Here is a 27,404-nt window from a genome sequence, read left to right as displayed (position 1 = left end):
TTCTGGCCTCACCCTGTATTCACCAACCTGTTTTTGCACTATACATTGAAGTCTTGTCTTTATACAGGGGTCGCACTTTAACTCCCATGCACTGAACCTAAATTATGGTCAGAATTACCTGCAGAAATACCTTAGGAAGACATCACTTGGAAAACTGCTATATTGTCTTCTGTTTAATAGCACAGCAGCTTTTTTTCAGCATACCAACAAATCACTGTTTATTTGCACACCAAATAAAATATTTTGGGAGTTCCCATTGTGGCTCAGAGGTAACAAAACCAACAAGTATCCCTGAGGATGCAGGTTTGATCCCTGGCTTCCCTCAGTGGGTTAAGGATTCAGCACTGCCATGAGCTGTGGTGTAGGTAGCAGATGCAGCTTGGATCCTGTGTGGCTGTGGCTGTGGTATAGGCTGGCAGCTGCAGCTCTAATTCGGCCCCTGGCCTGGGAAACTCCATATGCCAAGGATGTGGCCTTAAATAGACAAAAGACGAAAAAAACAAAAAAACAAAAACCACGTTCTTGCAGTTCTTATTATATCTAATCCAGCCTCTTCGACATGGAGTTCAAGGCCATATCCCTGACCACTCCCCCTTCTTTTCCCATTCCCATGGATACCTTTTCTGAATGGTTGCTTACGGTTGCCAGACTGCCAGATTTCTTTTTACGGCCAAATCTTCAGCAAATGGAAGTTCCTGGGCTAGGGGGTCAAAGTAGAGCTGCAGCTGCCAGTCACAGCCACAGCCACGCCAGGGATCTGAGCCAAGTCTGCGACCCACAGCATAGCTCATGGTTACACTGGATACTTAACCCACTGGGCGAGGCCATGGAATGAATCCACATCCTCATGGACACTTGCTGGTTTCTTAACCCTCTGAGCCATAACGGGAACTCCTAGCCTGACATTTTAAACCACCACAATCCTCCCCATGTGACCCCACCACACACACAAGTGGAAGCTGGGTCCTGCCAAATAGAGAGCCAGTCCTGGCCGGGTAATTTCAACATAGTTCTCTATCTTTATTGATAACACCACCACACACATGAGGGAAACAGTGCTTTTCTGGAAAAGATTGGAGTCCATCACATTTCAGATGTGGATGTAAACCCTGATGTCGGCAAGGGGCTCTGACAGTCGGAGCAGCTGCAGTAGGCCTCAGAGGAACAGTCCCTCTTTGTGGTAGGTTTTTGGGAAATGATCATCCCCTCCAGGTCTTTCACTTTGTTTTCCACCGTCTGAAGCTTTTTCAGAATTTTCTCTTGCAGACCGAATGATAGGAAGATATTGTCTTGAACTGGGAGAGCACTCCCTTCTGGGCTGACCAGCAAAGCCTGAAAAAAATCTGAGCCTTTCTTGTAAAGTTTGTAGAGTGTGATTATAAACAACAATATTTTCTAAAATGAAAACAACAGAAGGTGAACATTACTTGTTTATTCATGGGAAATGCCACCGTTTTCCACAAATGCAAAAACAATACTCTAAATGGTAACCGTAATCCCTCAGTCCTATGCCAAGCCTTCTGTTTAACAAAACATCTTCATACCTACGTTGTCTTTTGCTCTTCACCACAAAATGGAGTGGTAGGCAGGTCAGGGATTATTGTTTGCATTTAATGAATAAAGATTATAATAATACATACCATTTACTAAAAGTTTGCCACAGGCAAGGCTCTGAGTGCTAGAAGTTTCCTTGCCTATTTATGTAGAAAAAAACAGAACTAGATAATCCTTTAGACACCTTCCCATCTGGACCCTGTCATTGTCCAAGGTCATATACTTGGAAATCGCAGAGCCAAGACTGGAATCTAGGAATTCTGATTTCCATGTTTATTCTCTCAGGACACAGCAGTCTGAAAGACTGGACTTCCTGGTCATAGAAAAAAAAATTTTTTTTTTTAATATGCTAGGACAGATTCCTGCCAGGATTAGAAAATAAAAACAATCATATTTTTTTCCCCCTTAAAATAACTAGCACTGCTTGTTGAGTACTATTACCTGCTCAGCTTTATACATGCAATATCTCCTTTAGTCCTCACAAAACCCCGAGGGAGGCATTGTTAGCAAACCCATTTTACAGATAAGCAAACTAGGGTTGAGAAGCTAAGTGATTGCTCTTAGGTCACACAGCAAGTTGTGGGACTGAGAAGCCCCAAGGGACTGACTCCAGAGTTTATTAACCACTGTTACATCACCTCTTCTTCTTAGCTGAGGTGTCTGAAGGGGTGTGAATTCATCTTTCTGATTGGGTTAAATGTTAATCAAACAAGAGCAGAACTTAGAAATACAAATAAGAGTTTGGTGTTTTGCCTTATATTCTTCTATTAGCTGATTGAAATGCACATATATGAATATGTAGACACAAAAATCCCTATTAGGGATTTAGGTCAGTGGACTTTATTAAATGAGATTTTGGAAAAGAACTTAATTTGGAATCCTGAAAACTGGGTTCAAATCTGTTTTGCCAGTTTTCTCAGTTTATGTCAACATGGGTCAGTGATAACCAAGTTCCCTCACCTACAAAATGGAAATAATAATCCCTGCCCTATCTACCATGCAGGGTTTCAAGAGTTTAAGAGAATGCAGTGAGTGATTTCTCAATAGTAATGACATGAAAATAGGTGAATTCCATGAAATAATCCAGTAATAACCTCTCAGCATTTACCAAGTAAACCACTTATTCTTTAATAAAGCCCTCTTTTTTCTCTCTCTCTCCACCCCATTTGGAAGCTCCTGGACCTGGGATCAAACCCATGACACAGCAGTGACAAAGCCAGATCCTTAACCCACTGAGCCACAGGGGAACTCTGAGAAAAGCCCCCTTTAAATTCTATCTCAAATTGAGGCTGAACCTCAATGCACCTCAGTTTCTTCTTTCTCATAGGAAAATAACCTCTATCCATTTCACAGAGTTGTTGGGATTTTCAAAGCATTTTAGCTTTATTGTAAATATAGCTATTATTATTAGTGATTAAACAGAAGTATATAAAATCCTAAATATTTCTCATAATCCCCCAAAGAGCCCCTGTATATTCACAGAGATTTGTTTTGTTAAAACAAGGAAATAATGAAGATATCTTTTTTTTTTTTGGTCTTTTTGTCTTTTAAGGGCCGCACCCGCAGTATATGGAGGCTGCCAGGCTAGGGGTCCAATTGGAGCTGCCAGCCAACACCACAGCCACAGCAACACCAGATCTTTAACTCACTGAGAGAGGCCAGGGATCGAACCCGCAACCTCATGTTTCCTAGTTGGATTCGTTTCCACTGCGCCACGACGGGAACTCCATGGAGATATCTTGATGACTAAATAAATATACTTTCCTCCTCAATCAGTTACGGAGTAATGGCACAGTAAGAACAGAGAGGCAAAACCCAAGATCCCAGTTTTAGGAGTTCCCATGTCACATTGGGTTAAGAACCTGACTAGTATCTGTGAGGTCACAGTTTCGACTTGGATCCGGCATTGCTATGGCTGTGGCGTAGGCCAGCAGGTGCAGCTCCGGTTCGCCCCCTAGCGTGGGAACTTCCATATGCCGCAGGTGCGGTCCTAAAAAGAAAAAGGGGGAAAAAAAAAAAAAAAAAGATCCCAGTTCCACTTTCAGTGCTCTTCCCTAAAAGGTACTCCACATGGTGTCTGGCACACAGTTAGATAAAGATGAATCCAAATACATGATCAAATAAATCTGGAGGTAAGGCTGCCATCTCAGGTTATGAACTTCTTTGATCTGTTTCATTATAAGCCAAAGATCATTGTGAGAAAGCATTTTTATGCCCCAAACCTAGTAGGTGGAAATTTTTAAGGATAATCTAGTTTCAACCAACTTCAGAGACAAGGATTCACTCTTGCTCATCTACATGGTCTTAAAACTGGATGGCAGCACTATGGGAGAGAACTAACCAAATTTCAATTCATAACAATTTAAATTTCTCCATAACAAAAGAGCATAACCTGAATTGACTGAACACTTCGTTTCCATAAGGCATATACTCCTATTCCCAATAAAATCAAAAAGGAAATCCCCAGGAGAACTTGCACAGCTGGAGCAAGATTATCTAGCCGCCCCAAATTTGTTTGCTGAGGCACACTAGTCTCTCCCATAAGAGTTGCTTGTAGATAATTCCATATCGAGCTCAGAGAGAGATAATCTATGATGACGTCCCAGCCAGAAGATGGAGATGACATTTAATAAAAGCAGCTCCAGGAACTACATGTGCAGAGGCTTCAGGAACCTAGATATGAGTTAGGGAATGAGGTCTAGGAGTCCAGGTGTTCAGGAGCCATTGTGAGCTGTGCTTTGTGATGTCACTGTTCTGAATGTCAGCTTGCTTCCCACTCACCCACTGAATCTTCTTACTTAAAACCAACCAGGCGCTTGCCTGGGTTTTCAGTTCAGTCATACCACTTTCTCTGATTTTTGGCAAATCCTAACTCTAGGATTGCACTGTCCAGTAGAACTTTCTGCACCGATGGAAATGTTCTGTATCTGCTCTGTCCAACATGGTAGCCACTAGTCACTTGTAATGTGGACAGCGTGGCTGAGGAACTGAATTTTGCATTTTATTTCATTTTAATTAAATATAAGAAGCCACATGTGACTAGAGGTTACCCTCTTGGACAGTGTATAGAACATTTCTAACAATACATGGAATGGGAAGCAATTATTTTCACATTTCAACTGAGAAAACTGAGGTTAAGTGCAGATTTGAGGAGATGGGATTTAAAGAAGGCTTTTCTAAAGAGGGAATAGTTTATTCGGTAAATGTGGAGGAAGGTCAGTACTGGATCGTTTTGTAGCAGTCTCTTTTTCATATGTCACTATTGTTTAGAAATTTTTATCTTTGGGAAGACTTTTTAAATTTTTTAAATTAAAAAAAATATTTATTTATTTATTTTGCTTTTTAGGGCTGCACCCACAGCATATGGAAGTTCCCAGGCTAGGGGTAGAATCAGAGCTACAGAGGCCAGCCTCCACCACAGCCAAAGCAACTCAGGATCTGAGCCACATCTGCGACCTACACATGGCTCACAGCAACGCCAGATCCCTGATCCATTGAGCAAGGCCAGGGATGGAAATCGCATCCTCATGGACACTGGTTGGATTCATTTCTGCTGTGCCACAACAGGAATTGCAGCAAACTTTAAAAAAAAATTTTTAATAAATAATTTTTTTTTTTTAATTTTGGGCAGCACCTGTGGCATATGGAAGTTCCCAGGCTAAGGGTCAAATCACCAGCTGGGAAAGCATTTGACATATTTGAGCCTCATTTTACTCATCTGCTTACAGATGGGGATTCTATCACCTTTACAAGGTTTATATTAAGAACAAATGATGTAATTTCCTAAGCACATGGTAAAACTACAGCACACTGCACCATAAGCTATATGACATGTTATCAAATCCTTTAGTTACTGACTAGTACCTATCTACTCAGCAAGGAGGTGTGAAAATACAGAATGTATAATCTATTCCCAAAATTCTTCTGTGAAAAAAGATAGTTCACACACAAGTGTATAATACAAACAGTGAGGTCAGTTACAAAGACAACAAGAATCCAAACCAGTTACAAAGACAGTTTGTACCAAGAGAAGGGGGCGGGGGGGACATGGTGAGGAAGGAAGAGAATGGGTCAGTTATGACAAATAATTTTTGAGAAAATACTGTCTGCTGCTTTTCCAATTTGCCCATCTGGTTGACTGAAAGAAAGAATGTGAATAGGAGTCTTGGTGGAGAAGGAATAACAATTTTGATCCTGCAGGAAGGGGAGGAGTGGCAAGTTTGTACCAGGTGTCAGGGGCACAGGCAGACCATGGAGTCCAGAATGCTACTGGATACGCAGCATGGGAACAAAAAGACCCACTGATTTAGGAGTGACTGCTGTTGATGTTAAAACCCATAGTTGGCTGGTGAGTGAACACAACCAGAATCTTTTCTAGAAAGGCATAAAAATTACTCAGATATGGATTTCCCGTCGTGGGGCAGTGGTTAACGAATCCGACTAGGAACCATGAGGTTGAGGGTTCGGTCCCTGCCCTTGCTCAGTGGGTTAACGATCCGGCGTTGCCGTGAGCTGTGGTGTAGGTTGCAGACGCGGCTCGGATCCCGCGTTGCTGTGGCTCTGGCGTAGGCCGGTGGCTGCAGCTCCGATTCAACCCCTGGCCTGGGAACCTCCATATGCCGCGGGAGCGGCCCAAGAAATAGCAACAACAACAACAACAACAACAAAAATTACTCAGATAAGACTTGGGATTTTCCTATAACAAGTTAAACATATGTCAGAAACCATTAAAGAATGATAATCAGAAAATTTTTGGAGAAAAACAAGCTGGTGACAACTGAATCATTTCCCAAGACTTCCTTTGGTAGATTAGATCTCGTGATTACACAGCATCTTATACTTTACTTTCAAAACTCTTAACACAATTAAGGTTATTTGTGCAGTTTTTGGTTTAATATTTCTTCCCTGACTATTGTAAACTCAAGGAAGGCAGAAAACATGTCTATTTCATTGACTACTGTAAATCTAATGCTTGGTACATAGCAGGCATTAGACTTCCCCCAACCCCCAAAGCTGCAGCAGTTCCCACATCAGGGATCAAATCCGGACCATAGCTGTGGCAACATGGGATACTTAACCAGCTGTGTCACTGCAGGAGCTCCTAGAATATTTTAAATAAATACAAAATCCCCTAGAAGAATTCCAAATATGTTTATAGCCTAAACTGTTCAATCATCAAGTGCCTATTACCATATTTATGTACTCATTTCTACAGAAGCTTTTAAGTAGCTGTTAAGAGGATAGGCCTTTAGGGGTATAACAGATCTGGGTTCAAATTTTTGTGATACTATTCATTAACCCTGTTACCTTGGGCAAGTTACTAACTTGAGGTTCAATATTGGTAAAATGAGAGCAATTTTTATCTTGTAGGCATAATGTGATGAGAATTTGGCAATTTGCGTAAAAAAATATAGATAAGTACAACTATTATTTATACTGGCATTTATGGCCAAATATAAGGTATAGTAAATCTCAACAATATAAGGTCCCTCAAGAGAACCTAGTTTGAAAAACCCATTTATTGTTTAACTCCCCTCTTGGACAGCTGAACACCTCCAATGGTAAAGAAGTTATCTCTATAGAAGGTATCTCAGCCCACCTTTAGATAGTGTCATCCACCTGTCCACTCAGCCACCTCCACTTCCCCATCATGCCCTACTAGGACTTTTTGACTTACACATACTGTAACTTTGGATTTATGCAATGCCTATTTTCAAACCCTCAATTGGCCCTTCATTGTCTCTATCTTTTAAATGTATACGTTATACAAATATATAAGGCTCTGAATATCTTAGAAATTTCTTTCTTACTCATAAAACACACCAAGGCAGGCATTCTTTTTGTTTTTGTTTTTTTTTGTCTTTTTGTTGTTGTTGTTGTTGTTATTTATTGTTGTTGTTGTTGCTATTTCTTGGGCCGCTCTCGCGGCATATGGAGGTTCCCAGGCCAGGGGTTGAATCGGAGCTGTAGCCACCGGCCCACGCCAGAGCCACAGACTGGCCCACGCCAGAGCCACAGCAATGCGGGATCCGAGCCGTGTCTGCAACCTACACCACAGCTCACGGCAACGCTGGATCGTTAACCCACTGAGCAAGGGCAGGGACCGAACCCGCAACCTCATGGTTCCTAGTCGGATTCGTTAACCACTGCGCCACGACAGGAACTCCAAGGCAGGCATTCTTGATTGGCCAGTGACTTTCCTCCATGTGGTAATCCAGGGACCCAGGCTCTCTCCATCTAGGGTCTCTCTGTCATCTACATCCAGCTGGCAGAAGAGGAAGTCTTCACTGTCTTTTTTTTTTTTTTTTAAGGGCCTCACCCACGGCATTTGAAAGTTCCCAGGTTAGGGGTCCAATCGGAGATACAGCTGCCCGCCTACACCACAGCAACAGCAACATGGAATCCGAGTCGCATCTATGATCTACACCACAGCTCATGGCAGTGCTGAACACTTTAACCCACTGAATGAGGCCAGGGATTGAACCCACATCCTCATGGATACCAGTCAGGCTTGTTACCACTAAGCCACAACGGAACTTCCTTGACAGGTTTCTTAATCTCCTGACCATACCAGTTATCTTCCTCAAAGTGGTTCAGGCTTCAAATGCAGTCTGTCCAGAATACATTTCTGCAAGTGTAGACCAAGAGGCCTGCTTGCAGAGAGGGCCACTCTCTCTAGACTACTTTACAATATTAGGAAGCTGTGCCCTGAATTAGTAGGTAAAGCCATGAGGCATCACAGTATACTGTGGTGGTAAAGAGCAACTTTTCTTATAAAAGTCTCTTTGAGAAAGAAGAACTGATTTTCCATAGGTTACATGTTGTGCACAGAAACAAGTTTTCCACCTCTCTCTCAAATGAGAAAATGTCAGCACTGGGACATATGATTGGAGTTGGATCTTCATGCCTGTTTTTCACTTGTGCTTCAAACTTTATTTCCCATTATTCACTTTCACAAAAAAATACACTAGTTACAGAACTGTGGTATTTTTGGTATTTCAATACCACCTGCAACTTTCCATCTTTCTTCCTTCACATTAAGTTCCCTTCTGATATTTTTCTAGTCAGAAGAGATTGGAAACTGGGCTCCACCTCTTCCTAGCTTTTATCAGCTAAGCAAGACACTTCATCCTTGAGTGTTTTTTTTTTTTTTTTTCATGGTATCTGGAAGTTCCAGGGCCAGAGATGCTGCGCCACAGCAGCGACTCAAGCTGCAGCAGTGACAATGCCAGATCTTTAATCCGCTGAGCTACAGGGGAACTCCCCATCTTAAATTTTTGTGTGTCAAATAAGAATATTAACAGTACTAGCTTTATGGAGTTATGAAAATTCAACAAGATAATTTTATATAAAGTGCTAAAGGAAGTCCCTATGTGGCACAGCAGGTTAAGGACTGGGTGTTGCTTGCAGTTGTGGCACAGGTTGCCAACTGCGGGCCAGGTTTGATCCCTGGCCAGGGTGCTTCCACAAGTCATGGGTGCCAATACATAAGTAAATAAAAGTGCTGAAGAAGAAAAGCATAATTACCCTGAATTCTCACAGCACTTCCCATTTTGTATTCTAGGCCACTGCTTCTAGAACTTTTCTGTGCCTATCAATCATCTGGAGATCTTACTAAGATACTTTGGTCCCGAAGGTCTAGACCTGACATTCCACATTTCAAACAAGCTCCAATGTGATGTCCATGGTGCTGGTCCACAACCATACTTTGATTAAAATGTTTAAGCTACCCCAGCCCTCACGTTAGAGATGGCAGACGCCTTAACAAATTTGCTCTGTTATTTTTATCTGCTAAAGCACCTGGAATTATCTTTAAATAGTTGGTTAATGACCAACTCTGTCCTCCAATGACTCTGTCCTTGGCAGTGCTGCTCAGAAGGAGGCAACCTGGGACTGAGAGGACAGGTTGGGGATGAAATCCCTAGAAAAGCTCATCATAACTTTTCTTCGCCATCGCTCTCCAACCTCTCTTCCACACATGTACTCATGAATATGGGGAAACACAGAAGCAAGAAAATTCTAGATAAAAGGCAAGAATCAAAGTGACTGGCATTCTCTACTTCCACCTATCATTTTTGAGGGCACAAACTCAATGCTTCTAGGTCTGTGTCAGGGCTTGGGGACAAATCCCAGAGAAACATCAGGTAACAATGACAGGAAAATAATACTTTGACCTCCTGTATTATCATATAAACACACATACTGATTTTTAACATATTAACACTGTTTTCAATAAAGATCTAACAAAGCAAGCTGCTCCAAATGAAATAGAAAATGATTTTAGGATATATTTTTTTGCCACATTCACAGCATCCCAAAGATCCAGGGCCAGGGATCAAACCCTTGCCACACAGTGACCAGGGCCACAGCAGTGACAAGGCTGGATCCTTAACCAGCTAAACCACCAAAGAATTCCCAGGATCATCTTAAAGCAAACTTGCAATTGTGTTCTGAAGATTAGGGTTTAGTTATACTGCAAATAGACTCACTTGGTCCTTCCAAGGGTAGGAGTTGGGGGTGGTTGAATGGCTATAGTTGAGTCTTAATCAAATTAGCAGCTTTCTCTTGGTCTAGTCTAAAAACCTCTAGAATGACAAATTTTATTTTTTGGCTTTTGTCTTTTTAGGGCTGCACCCATGCCATATGGAGGTTCCCAGGCTAGGGGTCTAATTGGAGCTGTAGCCGCTGGCCTACACAACTGCCACAGCAACACCAGATCTCAGCCACATCTGCAACGTACACCACAGCTCACAGCAACACCACTTCATGGTTCCTAGTTGGATTCGTTTATGCTGTACCACAACAGAAACTCCTAGCATGATGCATTTTAAAATGAGGTCACTGGTTACTTCTCATGCGCAGATCACAGGTAAGGACCTTTAATGGTCACCCACATCCCATTACTTCATAAGTGAGGAAACTGAAGTCCAAAGAAAAAATTAGCCTAAGAGCCCAAGGAATCAATAGTGACCTCGGCCTCTAAGATGTCCCACTATTTCTGCCACTTTTTCTGAGCCATGAAATAATATGGGCTTGGGGGGGGGGGGTTCTTCAGATTCTCAGGGTGAGGAGGTGGCAGAATGAAATTCCTAGACAAAACAAGGTTTAAAGGCCAGAGAAAAGATCTTTACATCCTAATCAGAGATGTGAGAAAGGCAAGTTAGTGAGTCATTTCACTGCTGGCTAATGAAAGTGGCTGAAAACTTCATAAGGGATGGAGAATAAAGCTGGTGTATTTATAAGAAAACATTGTTTCCTTGTCATTAGACACGGATGTCCCATAGTCCACTGAAACTTAACACATCCAAAGACCAAACACACCTTGGCTTTCCTTCCTTTTCCTCAAAACCCATTCTTTCTTTTGTATTCCCACTTTAATAGGTTACATCACTACTGAACCTTAGGTTTTTTCCTCAAAACATTTTCTTCACACCCCAATACCCAATAATCCTCTTGAATATCTCCTTTTCCTCTACTCTTTCCCCTGCTGCAGTTGTCAGTACAGACCCATCACCAAATTTACCTCAATAACTTCATCTTATTTTCTACTATTTCCATTCCCAGCCCCTCAAAACACACTCATTTCAAGTGGTCTATAGATTATTAACATGAAGGTTTTGCTTAAAATCCTTCAAAGGCTCTCAGTTGCCTATGGACTCATCCAAAGTCCTTAGTGTTCATGGTTTTGTTCCTATCTATTTCTACAATAATCTCATCTGTCCCAGTGCTCCTCTTGCACTGACAGCCTATCAAATTATTTGTAGTTCCCTGGAAACATGACTCAACACCTCTGAATTTGCTATGCCCTTGACATTATGCTTGGCATACCCTCTCCTTTCTACTTGGACAACTCCTGCACATCCTCTTCTGGGAGCTATCTTGACTCCCAGAACTAATTATTCCATCTCAGAATTTTCTTTCCACAAAAATTTTAAGACAATAATCATTCAAAATTAGGTCAATAAGAAACGAAAAACTACTGGGATAAAATGTAACTGCACATTCCAGAAAATACAAGTGCAATTCCAGTTTATGTACTGCATGAAAACTCATTATGAGTAAACAAGAAATGGGTGAAAAACTGTAATTTATTGAAACTCAACTCAAAAAATATAAGATGCTGTAGTGTACAATATATTACACAAAGCACCCTTGGGTGCACATTCAAGTCAAGTAAGAACTCCATATCCCTCTCCCTAGCCCTCCCACCCTGGGATCTTAGTATTTGTTCCATATACAATCATGCACACTTAATTTGAAAAAGGAAGCCCCAATATATTTTGATGTATTAATTAGCACCAAACAAGAGTACAGTTCCATTTTTTAATAAACAAACAAACAAAAAACCCCAATCAATAAACCAACTGGAGAGCTAATGGACTCAGCCAATACTGCTGACATAGATATTATACATTCATGTAAATACACAGCCTATTCTACCCTAAACAACAGTGTGGCTGGTTCTCAGCCTTTGTTCGAGTCGGCAATTGTCCCCATGTTGCAATGTTGGAGCCAGTCTGTTTCTAAAACAAAACTGCTATTTAGGAACTTCCTACACAAAGCTCATCTGTCTTTTTTGTTGGAAACAAGTCTAAAATTGGTGTGGAAAACTTAGATCTTTCAAGGACAACCACTGGCCGAAGATAATGAAGCTGTTTTAAGGCAAGTTCTCCACAGTCTGTTAATGCTTTGTCCAATACGACCCTCAGGTTTTCCAAGGAAGGAACTGTTGTTGTCTCAGCTACTATTAAAGGTGGGATTGCAGTAAGGTTCTCATGAATTGCAGAGTCACTGGAAGAATGAGGTATGTCAACTTGAGGGTCACTGTCATTCACCATATTATTTGCCATAACACTCCCTGTTAAGTCATTACTGGGTTGAGAAGAATTATTTAATGTTAAGTGCTCTGAAGGCTCCCAATCATCAAAATCATCTTCTTTCTCTTCACTTTCCTGAATAAATTTCAGAAATGAAGATTCAAATCCCATAGGTTTGTAAGTCTTCAAATCAAATGACCTGGGCTGTGGGTGCTTCCTAAAATTCTCTTTTGGGACATGGGTTATATTTTTTACAGTGTTTTCTTGCCCTGAACTTTGCTGCCCAGTTTCTGAGTCTTTGATCCTTGGTAAAGGCAGCTGGAAACTTGTGAAATAAGTCCCACTTTCAGTCCCGTTAGGATTAGGTATGGAATTTTCTATTTTACAAGGAGGCGGCTGAACTATATTACACTGTTCCAAAGAAGTGGTTTCTGAACTATGGTTACATTTCAAAGTTCCTCTGTAGAGCAGAGTATCTGCATCAAAAACTGGGTTGCTTTCTGTACATCCTTTTGGACCTCCATCCCTTTCACCCAGATGAAGGGAATCGGTGGTCTGGACAGGTATGCTACTGTCCCCTGGGGAATGGCTGTGCTTGGTGAGCTCGGATTCACAGCTCCTATCTTCTTCTGTCTTTATACAGGGCTCTGCTTCAGAAGGGGGCTCCTCCTTAATTTTGGTACCGTATTTTACACAAACGACAAGATTTTCCATCTGTTGCTCTAAATAGGCACTACTCATCTGATGGGTACGTTTATAATGCCTCACTATACTGCTCTCCAACTTCACCACGGATAAGCATCCTTGAACCATGCAGGGGTACTGCGTGTGCTCAGAATGCTCCACGCACATATGGAGGGCTTCAGCTCTTGTTTTAAAACTAATTGGAGCTTTCTTTTCTTTGATTAAGCCACATTTTTTAGCCTTATTAGCATTAAATGATTTCCTGGTAGTCTGATGCTCGTGGCCCTGAGTGTGAGCCGTTTGACACACCTTTTCGCTCCTTAGTAGCCTTTCATTTGCCACTTTCTGGCTTCTAAACAGGTCATCATAATAGTCCTTATGTCGATAATACACATGTTGAGAATAATTACTGCGATGTGTGAAAATCTGGCCACAGCCATTGAGATCACAATGAATTTCATAATCTGAATGTATTTCTCCTTCGATATTATGCTGTTCCATCAAGTGGTGCTTCAACTTGCTGAATGTATAAAATACAGCAGGGCACTGAGGCTGGTTACATGAAAACCTGGCCGCCGATTCAGCTTCGGAAAGCACTTTTGGCTCTTCAATGTGGTCTAGGTTATGAGAGTCACTGCAGTGCTTAGCAAGAGCTTTGGAGCACAGGAAGCGTTTGTTACATTCCTTATATTTGCAAGCAAATATCTTTTTACATTTGACAAGTTCCCTTTTGGTTCTTGCTTTGTCTTTCTCTAAGCATAACTGCTCTTTGTTATACTGATGCACAGTCCTGTAATGGCGAATCAAGCCTTTCAGATTGGTGAATGAGGAGTTGCAAGTTTTGTGGATACAATGGAATGGTTTGTGGTACTTATTCAAAATATAACAGAGATTTCCTTTAGCAACAGTTCTTCTGCTACCTCTCCCCTCTCTTCCTTCTCCTTCTTCTCTATGGCCACTTATTGGTGATGAAATATCAGATGTTTTACTTTCTGTTTCTTCGCAGGATGACTCCAAATCGGTTTCTGAACTGCATTCATCCTTTTTAGAATGACAGTGTGGCTTCTCAGAATTACTGTTGGGATCAGGTCCAAGTTCTGCAGAACAATCACCTTTCAACCTGTCTACTGAGCATGGGCCTTCGTGATCACATTTTTCATTATCTAATAGTTTTTGAGTTACTCTGTCACTGCCAATTTGATGTTTATTTTTATAATGAATCCTAAGGTGTGTCTTTCTTGTAAATGACCTTTGGCAGATATGACACTGGAAAGGGGAATATCGATGTTGAAACATGGTTAACTGAAGGACTTTTTCTTTTGAATAATTATGCTTTTTAAGATAATGCATTAACAAAGCCTCTCTGGTCACAAATTCATATTTGCATCCTTGAAGCTCACAGAAAAAAGGCTTGGCTGCCAACTGTGCAAGATACTGACTTGGCATATTTTCATCTTGATTCTGAAAATTAAGGTCTGAAATAGATGAAACTGCTTGAAGAGACTTAGCACCACTTGATGGGTACCCCTGCAATGACCCTGAGAAAGATCCATGTGTTATTGAGTTTTTCAAGCTTAAATGTTTCAAGCGTAACAGAAGTTCCAACATGGTATCCTCTGTACATGGCCTTTTAGAAGCACAAATGGAAGCTTCTGAGGAATAACCTTGGTGTTCTCGTTTGCATTTAGTATGAATATTGTGATCCAGACCTTCATCTGGAGAGTCACTGTTTGTATCTGAGCTGGGTTTAGGTTCTGCATCAAACTTTTCAGTTGTTTGATTATGTTCATTACCCAAACAGGGAAAGAGATCTTTTGTCTTTATCTTTTTGGGTTTGAAATGGTATGGATGAACCTTCCTTAGATGCTTCTGCATGCCTTTTGCATTTTTGTACGTGGAACCACAGCCATCAAAACCACAAGTAAACTTAGTCCCATCAAAACAAACTGCCACACTGGAACATTTTTCTTTTAAACTGGAGGGCACAAAGACTTTCTCATGAGATAATAATATATCCTGCATGGTTTCAGAGTGATCCAGTGTGTCAATTAACTCTTCATTCATGGAAGCTGAAGAGCTGTGACTTAACTGATCACTGGAATTACTGTCACTGTTTTCTTTCAGATTTTCTGCAGTTTCTATTTGAGAACTAGCTGATCCTGCACAGAAAAGAAGATCCTCTGGTAAATGTGATTTATCAGCTTGGTTAAGTAGATGGGTCTGAGCAATACAATCTTGCTTTTCACTTGCTGCAGGCTCCTCAAGTTTCACTGATTTCTTTACATCTCCATTTGAATTATCAACATTGTGCACTGAGAGGTGATTCTGGTATTCGATTTTGGAATAATAAAACTTTTTACAGCCAACAAAGTTGCATGTATAAGACGCATCCCTAAAATGTTGTGCTTCGTGGTGGTAAAGCTGTCCCAAGTCACTGAAAACAATATTACAGCCATTTAATTCACATTTATAACGCAGATCATCATGTTTTTGTTTATGGTTAAGCAGTTCGTTCACTGATCCAAACCTAGCATAACAATCTATAGATACACACATATAAGGCTGAGGACCACAATGCACTTGTTCATGTTCTCGCAGGTGAAAAGCAGACATGAAATGTCGACGACAATAAGTACACTTCTCTCTTCTATTTTTCATATCCAAGTAGTGCTTGGCATTTTCATCATTATTTTGGTGTTCAGCTTTAAGATGCACACTTAAGTATTTAAATTGCTTAAACACACGGGAACAGTCTGTGCCAGGACATGGGTACAAATCTCTGTCTTGAAGGTGGCAATCTTCTAATTTGCTGAATGTGACATATTCATGCGACTCTCCTTTGGCTTCATTCAATGATTGACTTTGCTCCAGGGTTGTGGAGGGGCTCTTGGGACAAATTCCCTTTTGAGAGCTTTTCAACAGTAATTTCTTTCTAGAGCGGTCTCTTCTGCTTGGTGGCATTTTAACATGTTCCATCACATGAGGCACAAATATTTCTTTTCTCTTGAATTTTTTTATACAAACTGGACAGGTATAAATCCCATCTTCCATATGCATCTTAGAATGATGAAGAATCCTGGCCTCTATACATTCCCGCTTACATAGCAAACAGAAAAATTTATATTGAAGCCACCTCTGATATCTTTCAGAAGAACCAATGGGTTTTTTGTCTCTTTTCTCCTTATGCTGATCTGTCATATCTCTCCTTCTATATTGTTTATCTTCTTTACCGTCCTCATAGTCACTGAGAAATGACTCTAAAACATCTGTGTCATTAATAGACATTTCATAGCCACTTAGATCATCATCAGAATCCGAGGCTTCTTGTCCTAAAAGTTGGTGGCAGTGTCGTTTTAAAGTTTTCCAGTCCCAAAATTCAGGATCAAAAGGCCAGTGAGCTTTTAAAGCTAATAAAAGCTCACATCGGAGAGAATTTGGAACTGGTGCATTTTCTTCATCAAATTTTTGATCTGGTTGGGAATATAGTTCTTCCAACATATTAAATCCATCCAAACTGGGTTCAATTAAGAATTCTGTAAGCTGACAGGCTCGTCTAACTTCTAAGTCTTCTGGTAAGAGACAAGCAATTGTTTTACAAACTGATGCCTTCATTTCTTCGTCCTCACTTGATCTGAGTTGAAGAGCTCTGACGCATAGTAAAATTGATACCCCAAGACCAGCATCTTGTGCCTGTAAGAAAAACAGGGAAGAAGAGGTTTTTTCTTTCTCCCATTCTGGAAACATTACATAACTTTCACAGACACACACACTTCTTAAAACTTTTAATGTTCTTAAGTTTTATCAAAAATCTTTCTTCCTGAAAGTTACATTTAGATCCTACTTGTCTCAAAATGCAAAGGACTGGATTACTTGTTACAATCATGAACAACAACAATGTACATTTATAGAGTATCCAACTTCATAAGGCACTGCATATTAAAGCAGTTCTTAACCCTCAAGGAACTTATCTAGGTGCCAAATGTATAAATAATAAAGGCACATGAATTGAGAGGAACTCAGGATAAATAAGGGGACTAAAGGATTCAAAAATGAATTGTCTCAGGCTGGGTAGGAAGGATAGGATTTAAATGGATACAAGAAGAAACACATGTATAAAAGTGAGTCTAAGATTGAATTCAATTTAAAAAACTCATGTCATGAACAACCGGGTGTTTTCAAAACTTCAAGGCTTAAATGAATGATTCTATTTCCTCCTAAAAGAACTGGCACTCTACGATACAGTTGTACTAAATCTCAGCTTCCCATGGAAAAACAAGAGAATGAAAATTTCTCTATAGCAGCAGGTTCTCAGAAACTAGTCAAAAATCTGGTGATACGTGATAAAAGGCTAGTGCATTCAAGATACTTCTTTCAGAGTTCCCATTGTGGCACAGGGGAAACGAATCTGACTAGGAACCATGAGGTTGCAGATTCGATCCCTGGCCTCGATCAGTGGGTCAAGGATCCAGCATTGCCGTAAGCTGTGGTGTAGGTTGAAGAGGCGGCTCAGATCTGGTATTGCTGTGGCTGTGGTGTAGGCCAGCAGCTACAGCTCCGATTAAACCCCTAGCCTGGGAACCTCCATATGTCGAGGGTGTGGCCCTAAAAAGACCAAAAAAAAAAAAAAAAAAAGTCTTTCATATGAGAAGCTAAAAGAATATGTGAAAATAATATGAACAAAGAAAAGCAGGATCCTATGTTAGGGTGACTTAAAATGTAGTACTTAAGAACAGAGAATTTTGAGTCAGACTTTGACTGACTTTGAACCCAGCTTCACTCCAGTGACAAGTTCTTAACTCCTCTAAGCCTGTTTCCTCATTTGTAAAATGGTAACTGCATTGGCAGTATTAGATTTTCCTCCTAGTGTTATAAGAATGAATAAGGTAACATAAAGTGATTACTACAATATTGGCAAATAGTAAGTATTCAACAGAATACCCAGGAAAATACCTGAGGATAAATTCTACTGTTCAAACTAGAAGTCAATTTGCTAAGCAATTACTCTGTTAGGTACCATTCTAAATGCTGAGCACACAAAGAAATAACCACCATCAATTTAAAGATCGTTTACCACATCCTAGGCACTATTCTAAATAAACTTTTTGCATATATTATCCTCATATTATAGTTGAAGAAACCAGGGCCCAAAAAGTTAACTGCCCAATGTCACCAGCTAGTGAACAACGGAGCAAGAATTTAAACTTGAGGAGTTCCCGTCGTGGCGCAGTGGTTAACGAATCCGACTAGGAATCATGAGGTTGCGGGTTCGGTCCCTGCCCATGCTCAGTGGGTTAACGATCCAGCGTTGCCATGAGCTGTGGTGTAGGTTGCAGACGCGGCTCGGATCCCGAGTTGTTGTGGCTCTGGCGTAGGCCGGTGGCTACAGCTCCGATTCAACCCCTAGCCTGGGAACCTCCATATGCCGCGGGAGCGGCCCAAGAAATAGCAATAACAACAACAACAACAACAAAAACAAAAGACAAAAAAAAAGAATTTAAACTTGAAGCAATCTTTTCCCAGCACCTGAGAACAAATTAACTACTTTACAGCCTATATTAACACTGAAGTTTAACTGAGTTGGCTCTATCACATGTGCCCTCTTTACAATGTGCCAAACTACTTATTTAGCATCCTGGTTTAAAAACCCATCAAATTATTCATACACATCAGTTTCTTCAAAGTTCAGCTTCACATTCCATATCTTAATTCTAATTTATTTACTACTCCTTTAGTAAGTAACTTCTCATATCTGTTCTGAATATATAATGGTAGTAGTAGTAATTGATATTATTTTTTGAAAAGTGTCCTTAGTGATTTCACAAATTTTACCATTTCAACCAGATTAGAGTGTTTAAGAAAGAACAGACATTCTTTGCAATTTATGTCAAAGAGTCTTCCAAAAGGGTTAAAAGTAACTTGTTGAGAACATATGGTTTTTTCTGTTTTTTTTTTTGTTTTTTTTTTTTTTTTGGTCTTTTTAGGGCTGCACCGGAGGTATATGGAGGTCCCCAGGCTAGGGGTCCAATTGGAGCTGTAGCCACCGGCCTATGCCTGAGCCAGAGCCACAGCAACCCAGGATCCGAGCCGCATCTGCGACTTTCACCACAGCTCACGGCAACGCCGGATCCTTAACCCACTGAGCAAGGCCTGGGATTGAACCCGCGTCCTCATGGATACTAAGTCAGGTTCGTTAACCCACTGAGCCACGACAGGAACTCCAACATATGAATGATTTTAAAACTTAACAGATTTTCTCCAAGCCCTCTGTGCTCTGACCTACAAATGATAGCCTTATATCATATTATGCAATTTGTTAGGATACCAATGGTCTAGTTCCTTACAAGTCACATGTCTCCAATCTTCAGCTTCTTTTATTATTAAAAAGGGATTAAGCTAGAAAAAGTCATGTTTTGCAAAAGAGTACTACTGTATGTTCCACCAAAAAGACCCAGTGGCCAAATAAGCTAAATTCAAGATCATCCTCCTTCTCATACCTTCTTCTTCAAATATTACCATGTCTACATTCGCTTTTCTGTCACACTTTTTTTTTTTTTGGTCTTTTTAGGGCCACACCAACAGCATATGGTGGTACCCAAACTAGGGCTCAAATCAGAGCTGTAGCTGCTGGCCAACACCACAGCAACAGACATGCCAGATCCAAGCCATGTCTATGACCTACACTACAGCTCATGGCAACCCTGGATCCTTAACCCACTGATGGAGGCCAGGGATTGAACCTGCGTCCTCATGGATACTAGTCAGATTCATTTCTGCTGAGCCATGAATGGAACTCCTCTGTCAAACTATTTTTAAAACCTTGAGAGAGATCCTGGATTCTCTAATATCCCTTTCTCAAGTCACAGAATCAAAATTTTTTTGGCGGGGGCTTTTTGGCTTTCTAGGGCTGTGGCATATGGAGGGCATATGGAGGTTCCCAGGCTAGGGGCTGTAACTGGAGCTGCAGCTGCTGGCCAACATCACAGCCATGGCAATGCAGGGAAGGGAACTCCACAGAATGAAATTTTAATGACTCTGAGCACCTTTAAGAACTGATGATCTGGTTTAAGATCTTAAACTGCAGCCCAGAAAATAAAGAGGGCCCTCTCCATTATATATTGTTGCCGTTATCTATCTCTATAGGGAGGGAAAAACTCCCATGAAGGATATCTACCATTCATGGCAGAACTAGATCCTAACTGATATAGGTTAGATCACCTCTCTCCTTAAAAAACCTAGAGGTTAAGCCTCTCAACTTGAAAGGAATTCCACATTCACTCCCATTCCACCTACCAGTCCATATCTTCTCCACCTTTCAGGAAAAATATCACAAATAAGGATTAGAATGGAAAGTGTCCTAGATTGAGATTAAAAAGAAATGGTCCTGGGTTGTACAAATGGACAGCAAATTCCTTCCTTGGCCTATGTCAGAAACCCATTTTCCTTTATCCTCTGTCTAGTACCTTTCTCATTTTCTGTGGTTCCATGTGGTAAACGGAAATCTAAGATGACCCCCACTGACCTTCACTTCTGTAAAATCTCCTCACCTTGAGTATAAGTGGTACCTATAAGTATGATATCATTCCTATGATTACATTATATGGCAAAAGGGACTTTACAGATACAATTAAGGCGCCAAATCCACTCATCTTAAGATAGGTGGATTATCTAGACCTGGCCCAATCACTCAAGCCCTTTAAATCTAAGTTTGGAAGTCAGAGGTGGAGGAGATCAGATTAAAAGAATTCCTTGTGTCTTTGCTGGCTTGAAAATAAAGGCATGGAATGAGAGTGGCTTCTGGGAGCTAAAAACAGACCCTGGCTGACAGCCAGCAAGAAAATGAGGACTTTAGCCCTACAACTGAAAGGAACTGAATTCTGTCAACAATAAAAATGAGCTTAGAAGTAGATTTTTCCACAGAGCCTCCAGATAACTCCACCGGCCATCACCTCAATTTCAGCCTTGTGATACTGAGCAGTGAACTATGCCACACTGTGCTGGACCTCTGCCTACAAAACTGTGAGCTAATAAATAGGTGCTGACTGAAGTGCTAAGTTTACAGTAATCTGTTACGCAGCAACAGAAAGCACACATTCCCTAAAGATTAAAAAAAAAAAAACACAAAACTTATTAAAGGCCAGTTGTACCACTACTTTTTTGAAGCAAGGCAAGCTCTATAATTACTTGAACATGTTTTTTCTGTGATCAGAGATATAATTTCATTTTTAGTCATTAGAAATAGGAGTTCCCAAGGTGGTGCAACAGAAACAAATCTGACTGGGGACCATGAGGTTCCAGGTTTGATCTCTGGCCTCACTCAGTGGGTTAAGGATCTGGCATTGCTATAGGTTGAAGACTCAGTTCAGATCTGATGTTGCTGTGGCTGTGGTTGGCAGCTGTAGCTCCAATTGGACCCCTAGCCCGGGAACCCTCGTATACCTAGAGTGTGGCCCTAAAAAGCAAAAAAAAAAAAAAGGGAAAGAAAGAGAAAGAAAGAATTATCACCTAGCTTATCTGACCAGGAATTTGCTTCTGATAACTCTTCTGCCTTTCTTTCCTATCTTTACTGGAAAAGACTAGTTATACCTATTTCAAATAAATATAGGATACGGAAGGTATCATTAAAGGAGATAGGAAGCATCAAAGATTAAACTGTGCATTGACTTTAGTATAAATAAAACAAACAGAAAGAGCACAACATAAGACTCATTCCAAATCTCCAGGCTGGTAGTCTCAGCATACATTTACGCGGCTAAACTCAAAAGACAAAACTTTTATTTATTTATTTATTTTTTTCTTCTTAGGGCCACACCCACAACATAAAGAAGTTCCCAGGGTAGGAGTATAATTGGAGCTGTAGCTGCCAGCCGATGCCAGTCTGTGATCTACATCACAGCTCACAGCAATGCCAGATCCTTAACCCACTGAGCGAGGCCAGGTATCGAACCTGCATCCTCATGGACGCCAGTTGGATTCATTTCTGCAGAGCCACGACAGGAATTCAAAAAAGTTTTATATACATAGCACTTCATTTAATTTTAAGAAATATTTATTTCTGGAGTTCCCATCGTGGTGCAATGGTTAATGAATCCGACTAGGAAGCATGAAGTTGCGGGTTCTATCCCTGGCCTTGCTCAGTGGGTTAAGGATCTGGCATTGCCGTGAGCTGTGATGTAGGTCAGATCCTGTGTTGCTGTGGCTGTGGTGTAAGCCGGTGGCTACAGCTCCAATTTGACCCCTAGCCTGGGAACCTCCATATACCACGGGAGTGGCTCTAGAAAAGACAAAAAGACAAAAAAAAAAAAAAAGAAAGAAAAAAAAGAAACATTTATTTCTGAGAATTCCTGCTGTGGCACAGTGGGTTAATGATCTGGCTTGTCTCTGTGGAGGTGCCAGTTTGATCCCCAGCGTGGTGCAGGTCACAGCTCTGGCTTGGATTCAATCCCTGGCCCGGGCACTGCCACATGTCGTGGGGGCACCCAAAAAGACTATTTATTTATTTATTTATTTATTTATTTATTTATTTATTTATTTTTGGTCTTTTTTTGCTATTTCTTGGGCCGCTCCCACGGCATGTGGAGGTTCCCAGGCTAGGGGTCGAGTCGGAGCTGTAGCCGCCAGTCTACACCAGAGCCACAGCAATGCAGGATCTGAGCCACTTCTGCAACCTACACCACAGCTCACGGCAACGCTGGATCGTTAACCCACTGAGCAAGGGCAGGAACCGAACCCCCAACCTCACGGTTCCTAGTCAGATTCGTTAACCACTGCACCACGACGGGAACTCCAAGACTATTTATTTCTTAAAGTTATCTAACATGTTTCCTATCTTCATAGAAGCTTATAATTTATAAACTTAATAATTTATAAGTTGATTCTAGAACAGTTCTATTACTTTGAAACCTAAAGAATTACACTATCCTCAGGGAAGAAAAGATACAATTATACTTTATTTATAATTATTATGTTAATCTGCAAACAAACATACCCATATAAATAGGGAACACTGTTCCAGGAAAAGCAGATATAGGGTGGTTGATGTGACAGCCAAGAAACATAATCTTTCCTTCCTCCAGTGCTTTGTCACATCAAATCACTATTTTCCATTAGGAAAAACTGTGGATTCCTAGGAAGTAAATCTACAGAAACAGCTAGATATGTCCAATTCTATAATCTTATTAAACCCCATTATTTCTCATTTTCCCTTATCTAAAAGTAGTTGCCTCAGAAGTTATCTCCCCACTCATTTTTTCCCTTCAGGACATTCAGCATAAAAAGCATAAATTACTCACTTCAGTTTGTATAACTCTAATCAGGCAAAATAAGTGCTGTTGTGTTTTAGCTATGACACCAAACTGACGACAGCGCTCCAAGAAAGTGTCTACAGAAGGGTCGATTCTTCTTTGCAGTTTACTCCAAAATAGAGTCAATTCCCTATTAAAAAGAAAGATTACGGTAAAACATTTAAAGCAACTGGTATTTGCTACCCACCTTCACACCCCATTTTCTGGGTTTGTAATAAGCTGAGAGTAAACAAGAAGAGAAAAAACTGCCTATATTCCCTATTGCTTCCTCCCAAACTGGTAAAACTAAGAATCCTCCTTGAAAATTTACCTACTTCTTTCTTCTTTGTGTCTGGGGAAAATAAAAACAAGACTATTTCCTTTATGCTGACATTTTCAAAGACAATCTATCTGATTGATATATTTATTCAAAGACTTATCTGATCTCTTCTTGTTCCAAAAGGTTTTACCCCTTACACTGCTAATACTGACTGAATTAAACCCTATCCTAGCAGACAGGATCATTAGACATTACTACACTGTGTATCCAGCTATAAAATATACTTATGGTATACTTCTCCACATTGACCTCATGGGCCCTTTCCATCTCTAAAACGTCATGATCTACTCAGGGCCTGTAACTTGAAAATTTTTTTTTTCTTTTTGTCTTTTTAGGGCCACACCCACAGCATATGGAGGTTCCCAGGCTAGGGATCTAATCGGAGCTATAGCTGTTGGCCACAGCCACAGCAATGCCAGATCTGAGCTGTGTCTGCGATCTATATCACAGCTCACGGCAACGCCACATCCTTAACCCACTGATCAAGGACAGGGATCGAACCCGCAACCTCATGGTTCCTAGTCGGATTCATTTCCGCTGCGCCATAACAGGAACTCCGAAAAGTTTAAATATTACTAATATAATTGGTAAAATGGCACTCTTGGAAATGGCTAAAATACAAGAATCCCACAAATATTCATTATGGAAACAAAGAAAATCTTGAAAAGAGTAAGTTAAATAAAAGTACTTTTCTCAGGGAAAAGTACTAGAAACTCAAAAAAGTCCAGGATAGAAATGCTAATGGAAATATGAAATGTGAACACAAGGGAAGTTCCTTAGCAAAACTGAAGAGAATGCAATCACTTTGGAAAACGTGGCTCTTTTCTGTACAACCTCAATGGGTATTATGTGTTTGTTAAATGATTTCCATTAAAAAAAATATACATTACTTTCACAAGCCAGTTTTAGAACATTAATATCTTATTATTGCTGTTAACACAGGCTATTCCAGGGAGCTGAGTACAAATCCAAAGCTTAAGAAATGAACATACCTCTTTTTATACTAAATTTAAAAAAAATTTTAATAGAACTTATTTTCTTTTTTTTTGTCTTTTTGTCTTTTGTTGTTGTTGTTGTTGTTGCTGTTGCTATTTCTTGGGCCGCTCCCGCGGCATATGGAGGTTCCCAGGCTAGGGGTCTAATCGGAGCTGTAGCCGCCGGCCTACGCCAGAGCCACAACAACTCGGGATCCGAGCCGCGTCTGCAACCTACACCACAGCTCATGGCAACGCCGGATCGTTAACCCACTGAGCAAGGGCAGGGACCGAACCCTCAACCTCATGGTTCCTAGTCGGATTCGTTAACCACTGCGCCACGACGGGAACTCCAGAACTTATTTTCTTATACTTTGTAGGAGGTAACTGGGATTCTCACATGGTGAAATTCTTACACAGATATAAAACTTGCTTCAAAGACTGAAATGAATATATATCACAAAAGATATATGATAAGAGCTTACAATATTTAAATACTGGATGGCAAATTTGACCTACATCAAATAAAATTAACTTAAAATGCCTTTAAGTATTTGTCTTTGGTGACTAGAGTTGCTTTCCTAACCAGAAGTAAAAATTGAGATAGATCAACTCTGAAAATACCTACCAGTCAGGGAAGTAACTGGAATGACTATTCATTTTTAAACTTATAATAAGACTGCTTCATTCAGCTGTAAGTATCAGTTAAAAACTTTAGAGAATAAAATTCTGAATAACAAAGGAAATGAAGAATTACATATATTCAGAAATAAAAAGGAGTATCTTTCAAAATCTATGTATTCGAAATCTATGCTATTTGAAAAGAACTTTTTTTTCTTTTCAGCGCCAAAACCACAGCATATGGAAGTTCCCAGGCTAGGGATTGAATTGGAGCTGTAGCTGAGGCCTACGCCACAGCCACAGCACTGATGCCAGATCCTTAACCCACTGAGCAAGGCCAGGGATCGAACCTGCATCCTTATGGATACTAGTCGAATTAGTTACCACTGATCCACGACAGGAACTCCCAAAAAGAACAAAATTATTAAAGCTAGTAAAACTTGATAATGAAGACATAAGGGTAAAGGATATTTATTATCTAAAATTCATCAACTAGCTAGAAAGTTTAAAGTTAGGCAAATGTGATAAAGTAACAAAAGGCAGGTTGAGAATTAAAGTCTCTCAAAATAATTAAAAAATGAATCCAACTAGTATCCACGAGGATGTGGGTTCCATCCTTGGCATTGCTCAGTGGGTGGTGGATCCCACATTGCCATGAGCTGGGGTGTAGGTGGCAGACACAGCTCAGATCCTGCATTGCTGTGGCTGTAGCATAGGCGGGCAGCTGTAGCTCTGATTTGATCCCTAGCCTGGGAACTTCCATATGCTGTGGGTGCGGCCATAAAAAGAAAAAAAAAAAAGAACATTTTATCATGTCTTTATATTTGTATAATATTTGCACAGTTACAATTCAATTAAAAACTATTACCCACCCAAACATGCCTGAAACCATGACAACCAGTAGATTACTCTAGAGAATGCCAAGATGTCACTTTAATCCATTTAAATCTGCACACTGGAACAATGAAACCACCAACAGCAACTTATAGCCTGCTGGATTGTACATGCATTAGGACAATACTTCTTCAATGTCATTTTTTTAAAAAAATAGACAGTCCTTTAAGAATATACTGAAAATAGGAGTTCCCGTCGTGGCGCAGTGGCTAATGAATCCGACTAGGAACCATGAGGTTGTGGCTTCGATCCCTGGCCTTGCTCAGTGGGTTAAGGATCTGGCATTGCCGTGAGCTGTGGTGTAGGTTGCAGACATGGCTCGGATCCTGTGCTGCTGTGGCTCCAGCGTAGGCCGGTGGCTCCAGCTCCAATTAGACCCCTAGCCTGGGAATCTCCATATGCCGTGACAGCAGCCCAAAAAATGGCAAAAAGACAAAAAAAAAAAATATATATATATATACTGAAAATAATTCCACTGTATGGATGTCCTCAATGATTTACTACACACTCAAATTAGCCTACTGCCTACCTCAAGACAGCACATTATATACAAATTCATAAAAACTGGAAAGGAAACTTAGTTCTTTTAATAGTAAGAAACACATTTTGGCAGAAATCTAGCTACCAAGCAAGAACTTTACACTGTGCTTCTGCAAAGCAGTAGGCCCATGATATTGCAATGTAATTCAGAACGTAGGCATTTTAGAAATGAGGCAAAGAAAAGTTTGTAGAATTAAGGAAAGTCCATCCCCTTAATAAAGGTCCTGCAAATATAGCTGATTGTCATGACCTCTTTTTTCTCCCTACAAAATTCAGTTAAATAAAATATGTATGGATATCTGGGTCTGGTCTTCACCAGGTGCTGGGGACTCAATTGTAAATGAGATAGCATACATGATGACCCTTCTATATCACAGTCTAGTTGGGAGGGAAGAAGACATGAAATCACATCTGAAGAAACCCAAACATACAACACACAAGATTTAAGCTCAGAAGTATTATAGAAACCAAAGGTCAACTTAGCAAATACTCACTGAAAGCTTAGTGTGGAGGTTTAAGGTTCAATTATGTATGATTTTTAAAGTAGCAGTGGTAATTACGCATCTGTATATACATTACCCCATTCAAAATGGTTATCTTTCTCACCTGTATGGCTACTCTAATTATGTTACATTGCCTGACAGCTTTACAGAACTCATTCCTCCAGCACTTCTTTGGTTTTTGCAAACAGTCAAAAACC

The 27,404-nt window shown here is 40.4% G+C and overlaps 2 protein-coding genes across 2 annotated transcripts in view; both read right to left on the bottom strand.

Annotated features, from left to right (window-relative positions):
* Window positions 1-999: 999 nt before the first annotated feature.
* TMCO2 (transmembrane and coiled-coil domains 2) lies at window positions 1,000-4,737 on the bottom strand. Its single transcript, XM_047793513.1, has 2 exons — window positions 3,947-4,737; window positions 1,000-1,395 (listed from the first exon to the last, which is right to left on the bottom strand). Exons 1-2 carry the CDS (start codon window positions 4,178-4,180, stop codon window positions 1,084-1,086), a joined length of 546 nt encoding a protein of 181 aa, XP_047649469.1. The 5' UTR covers window positions 4,181-4,737; the 3' UTR covers window positions 1,000-1,083.
* A 6,887-nt stretch (window positions 4,738-11,624) lies between these two features.
* The window catches only part of RLF (RLF zinc finger), a 93,653-nt gene continuing 77,873 nt past the window's right edge, over window positions 11,625-27,404 (bottom strand). The window contains exons 7-8 of the mRNA XM_047793512.1: window positions 23,345-23,486; window positions 11,625-16,745 (exon numbers count right to left, since the gene is read on the bottom strand). Of these exons, the coding sequence (XP_047649468.1) occupies window positions 12,096-16,745; window positions 23,345-23,486 (4,792 nt within the window). The 3' untranslated portion in view covers window positions 11,625-12,095. The remainder of the gene's footprint in view (window positions 16,746-23,344; window positions 23,487-27,404) is intronic.

The sequence above is a fragment of the Phacochoerus africanus genome, chromosome 8 (genome assembly GCF_016906955.1).
Source record: "Phacochoerus africanus isolate WHEZ1 chromosome 8, ROS_Pafr_v1, whole genome shotgun sequence".
Lineage (NCBI taxonomy): Eukaryota > Metazoa > Chordata > Mammalia > Artiodactyla > Suidae > Phacochoerus > Phacochoerus africanus.
This window is presented reverse-complemented; position numbering and strand designations above follow the sequence as displayed.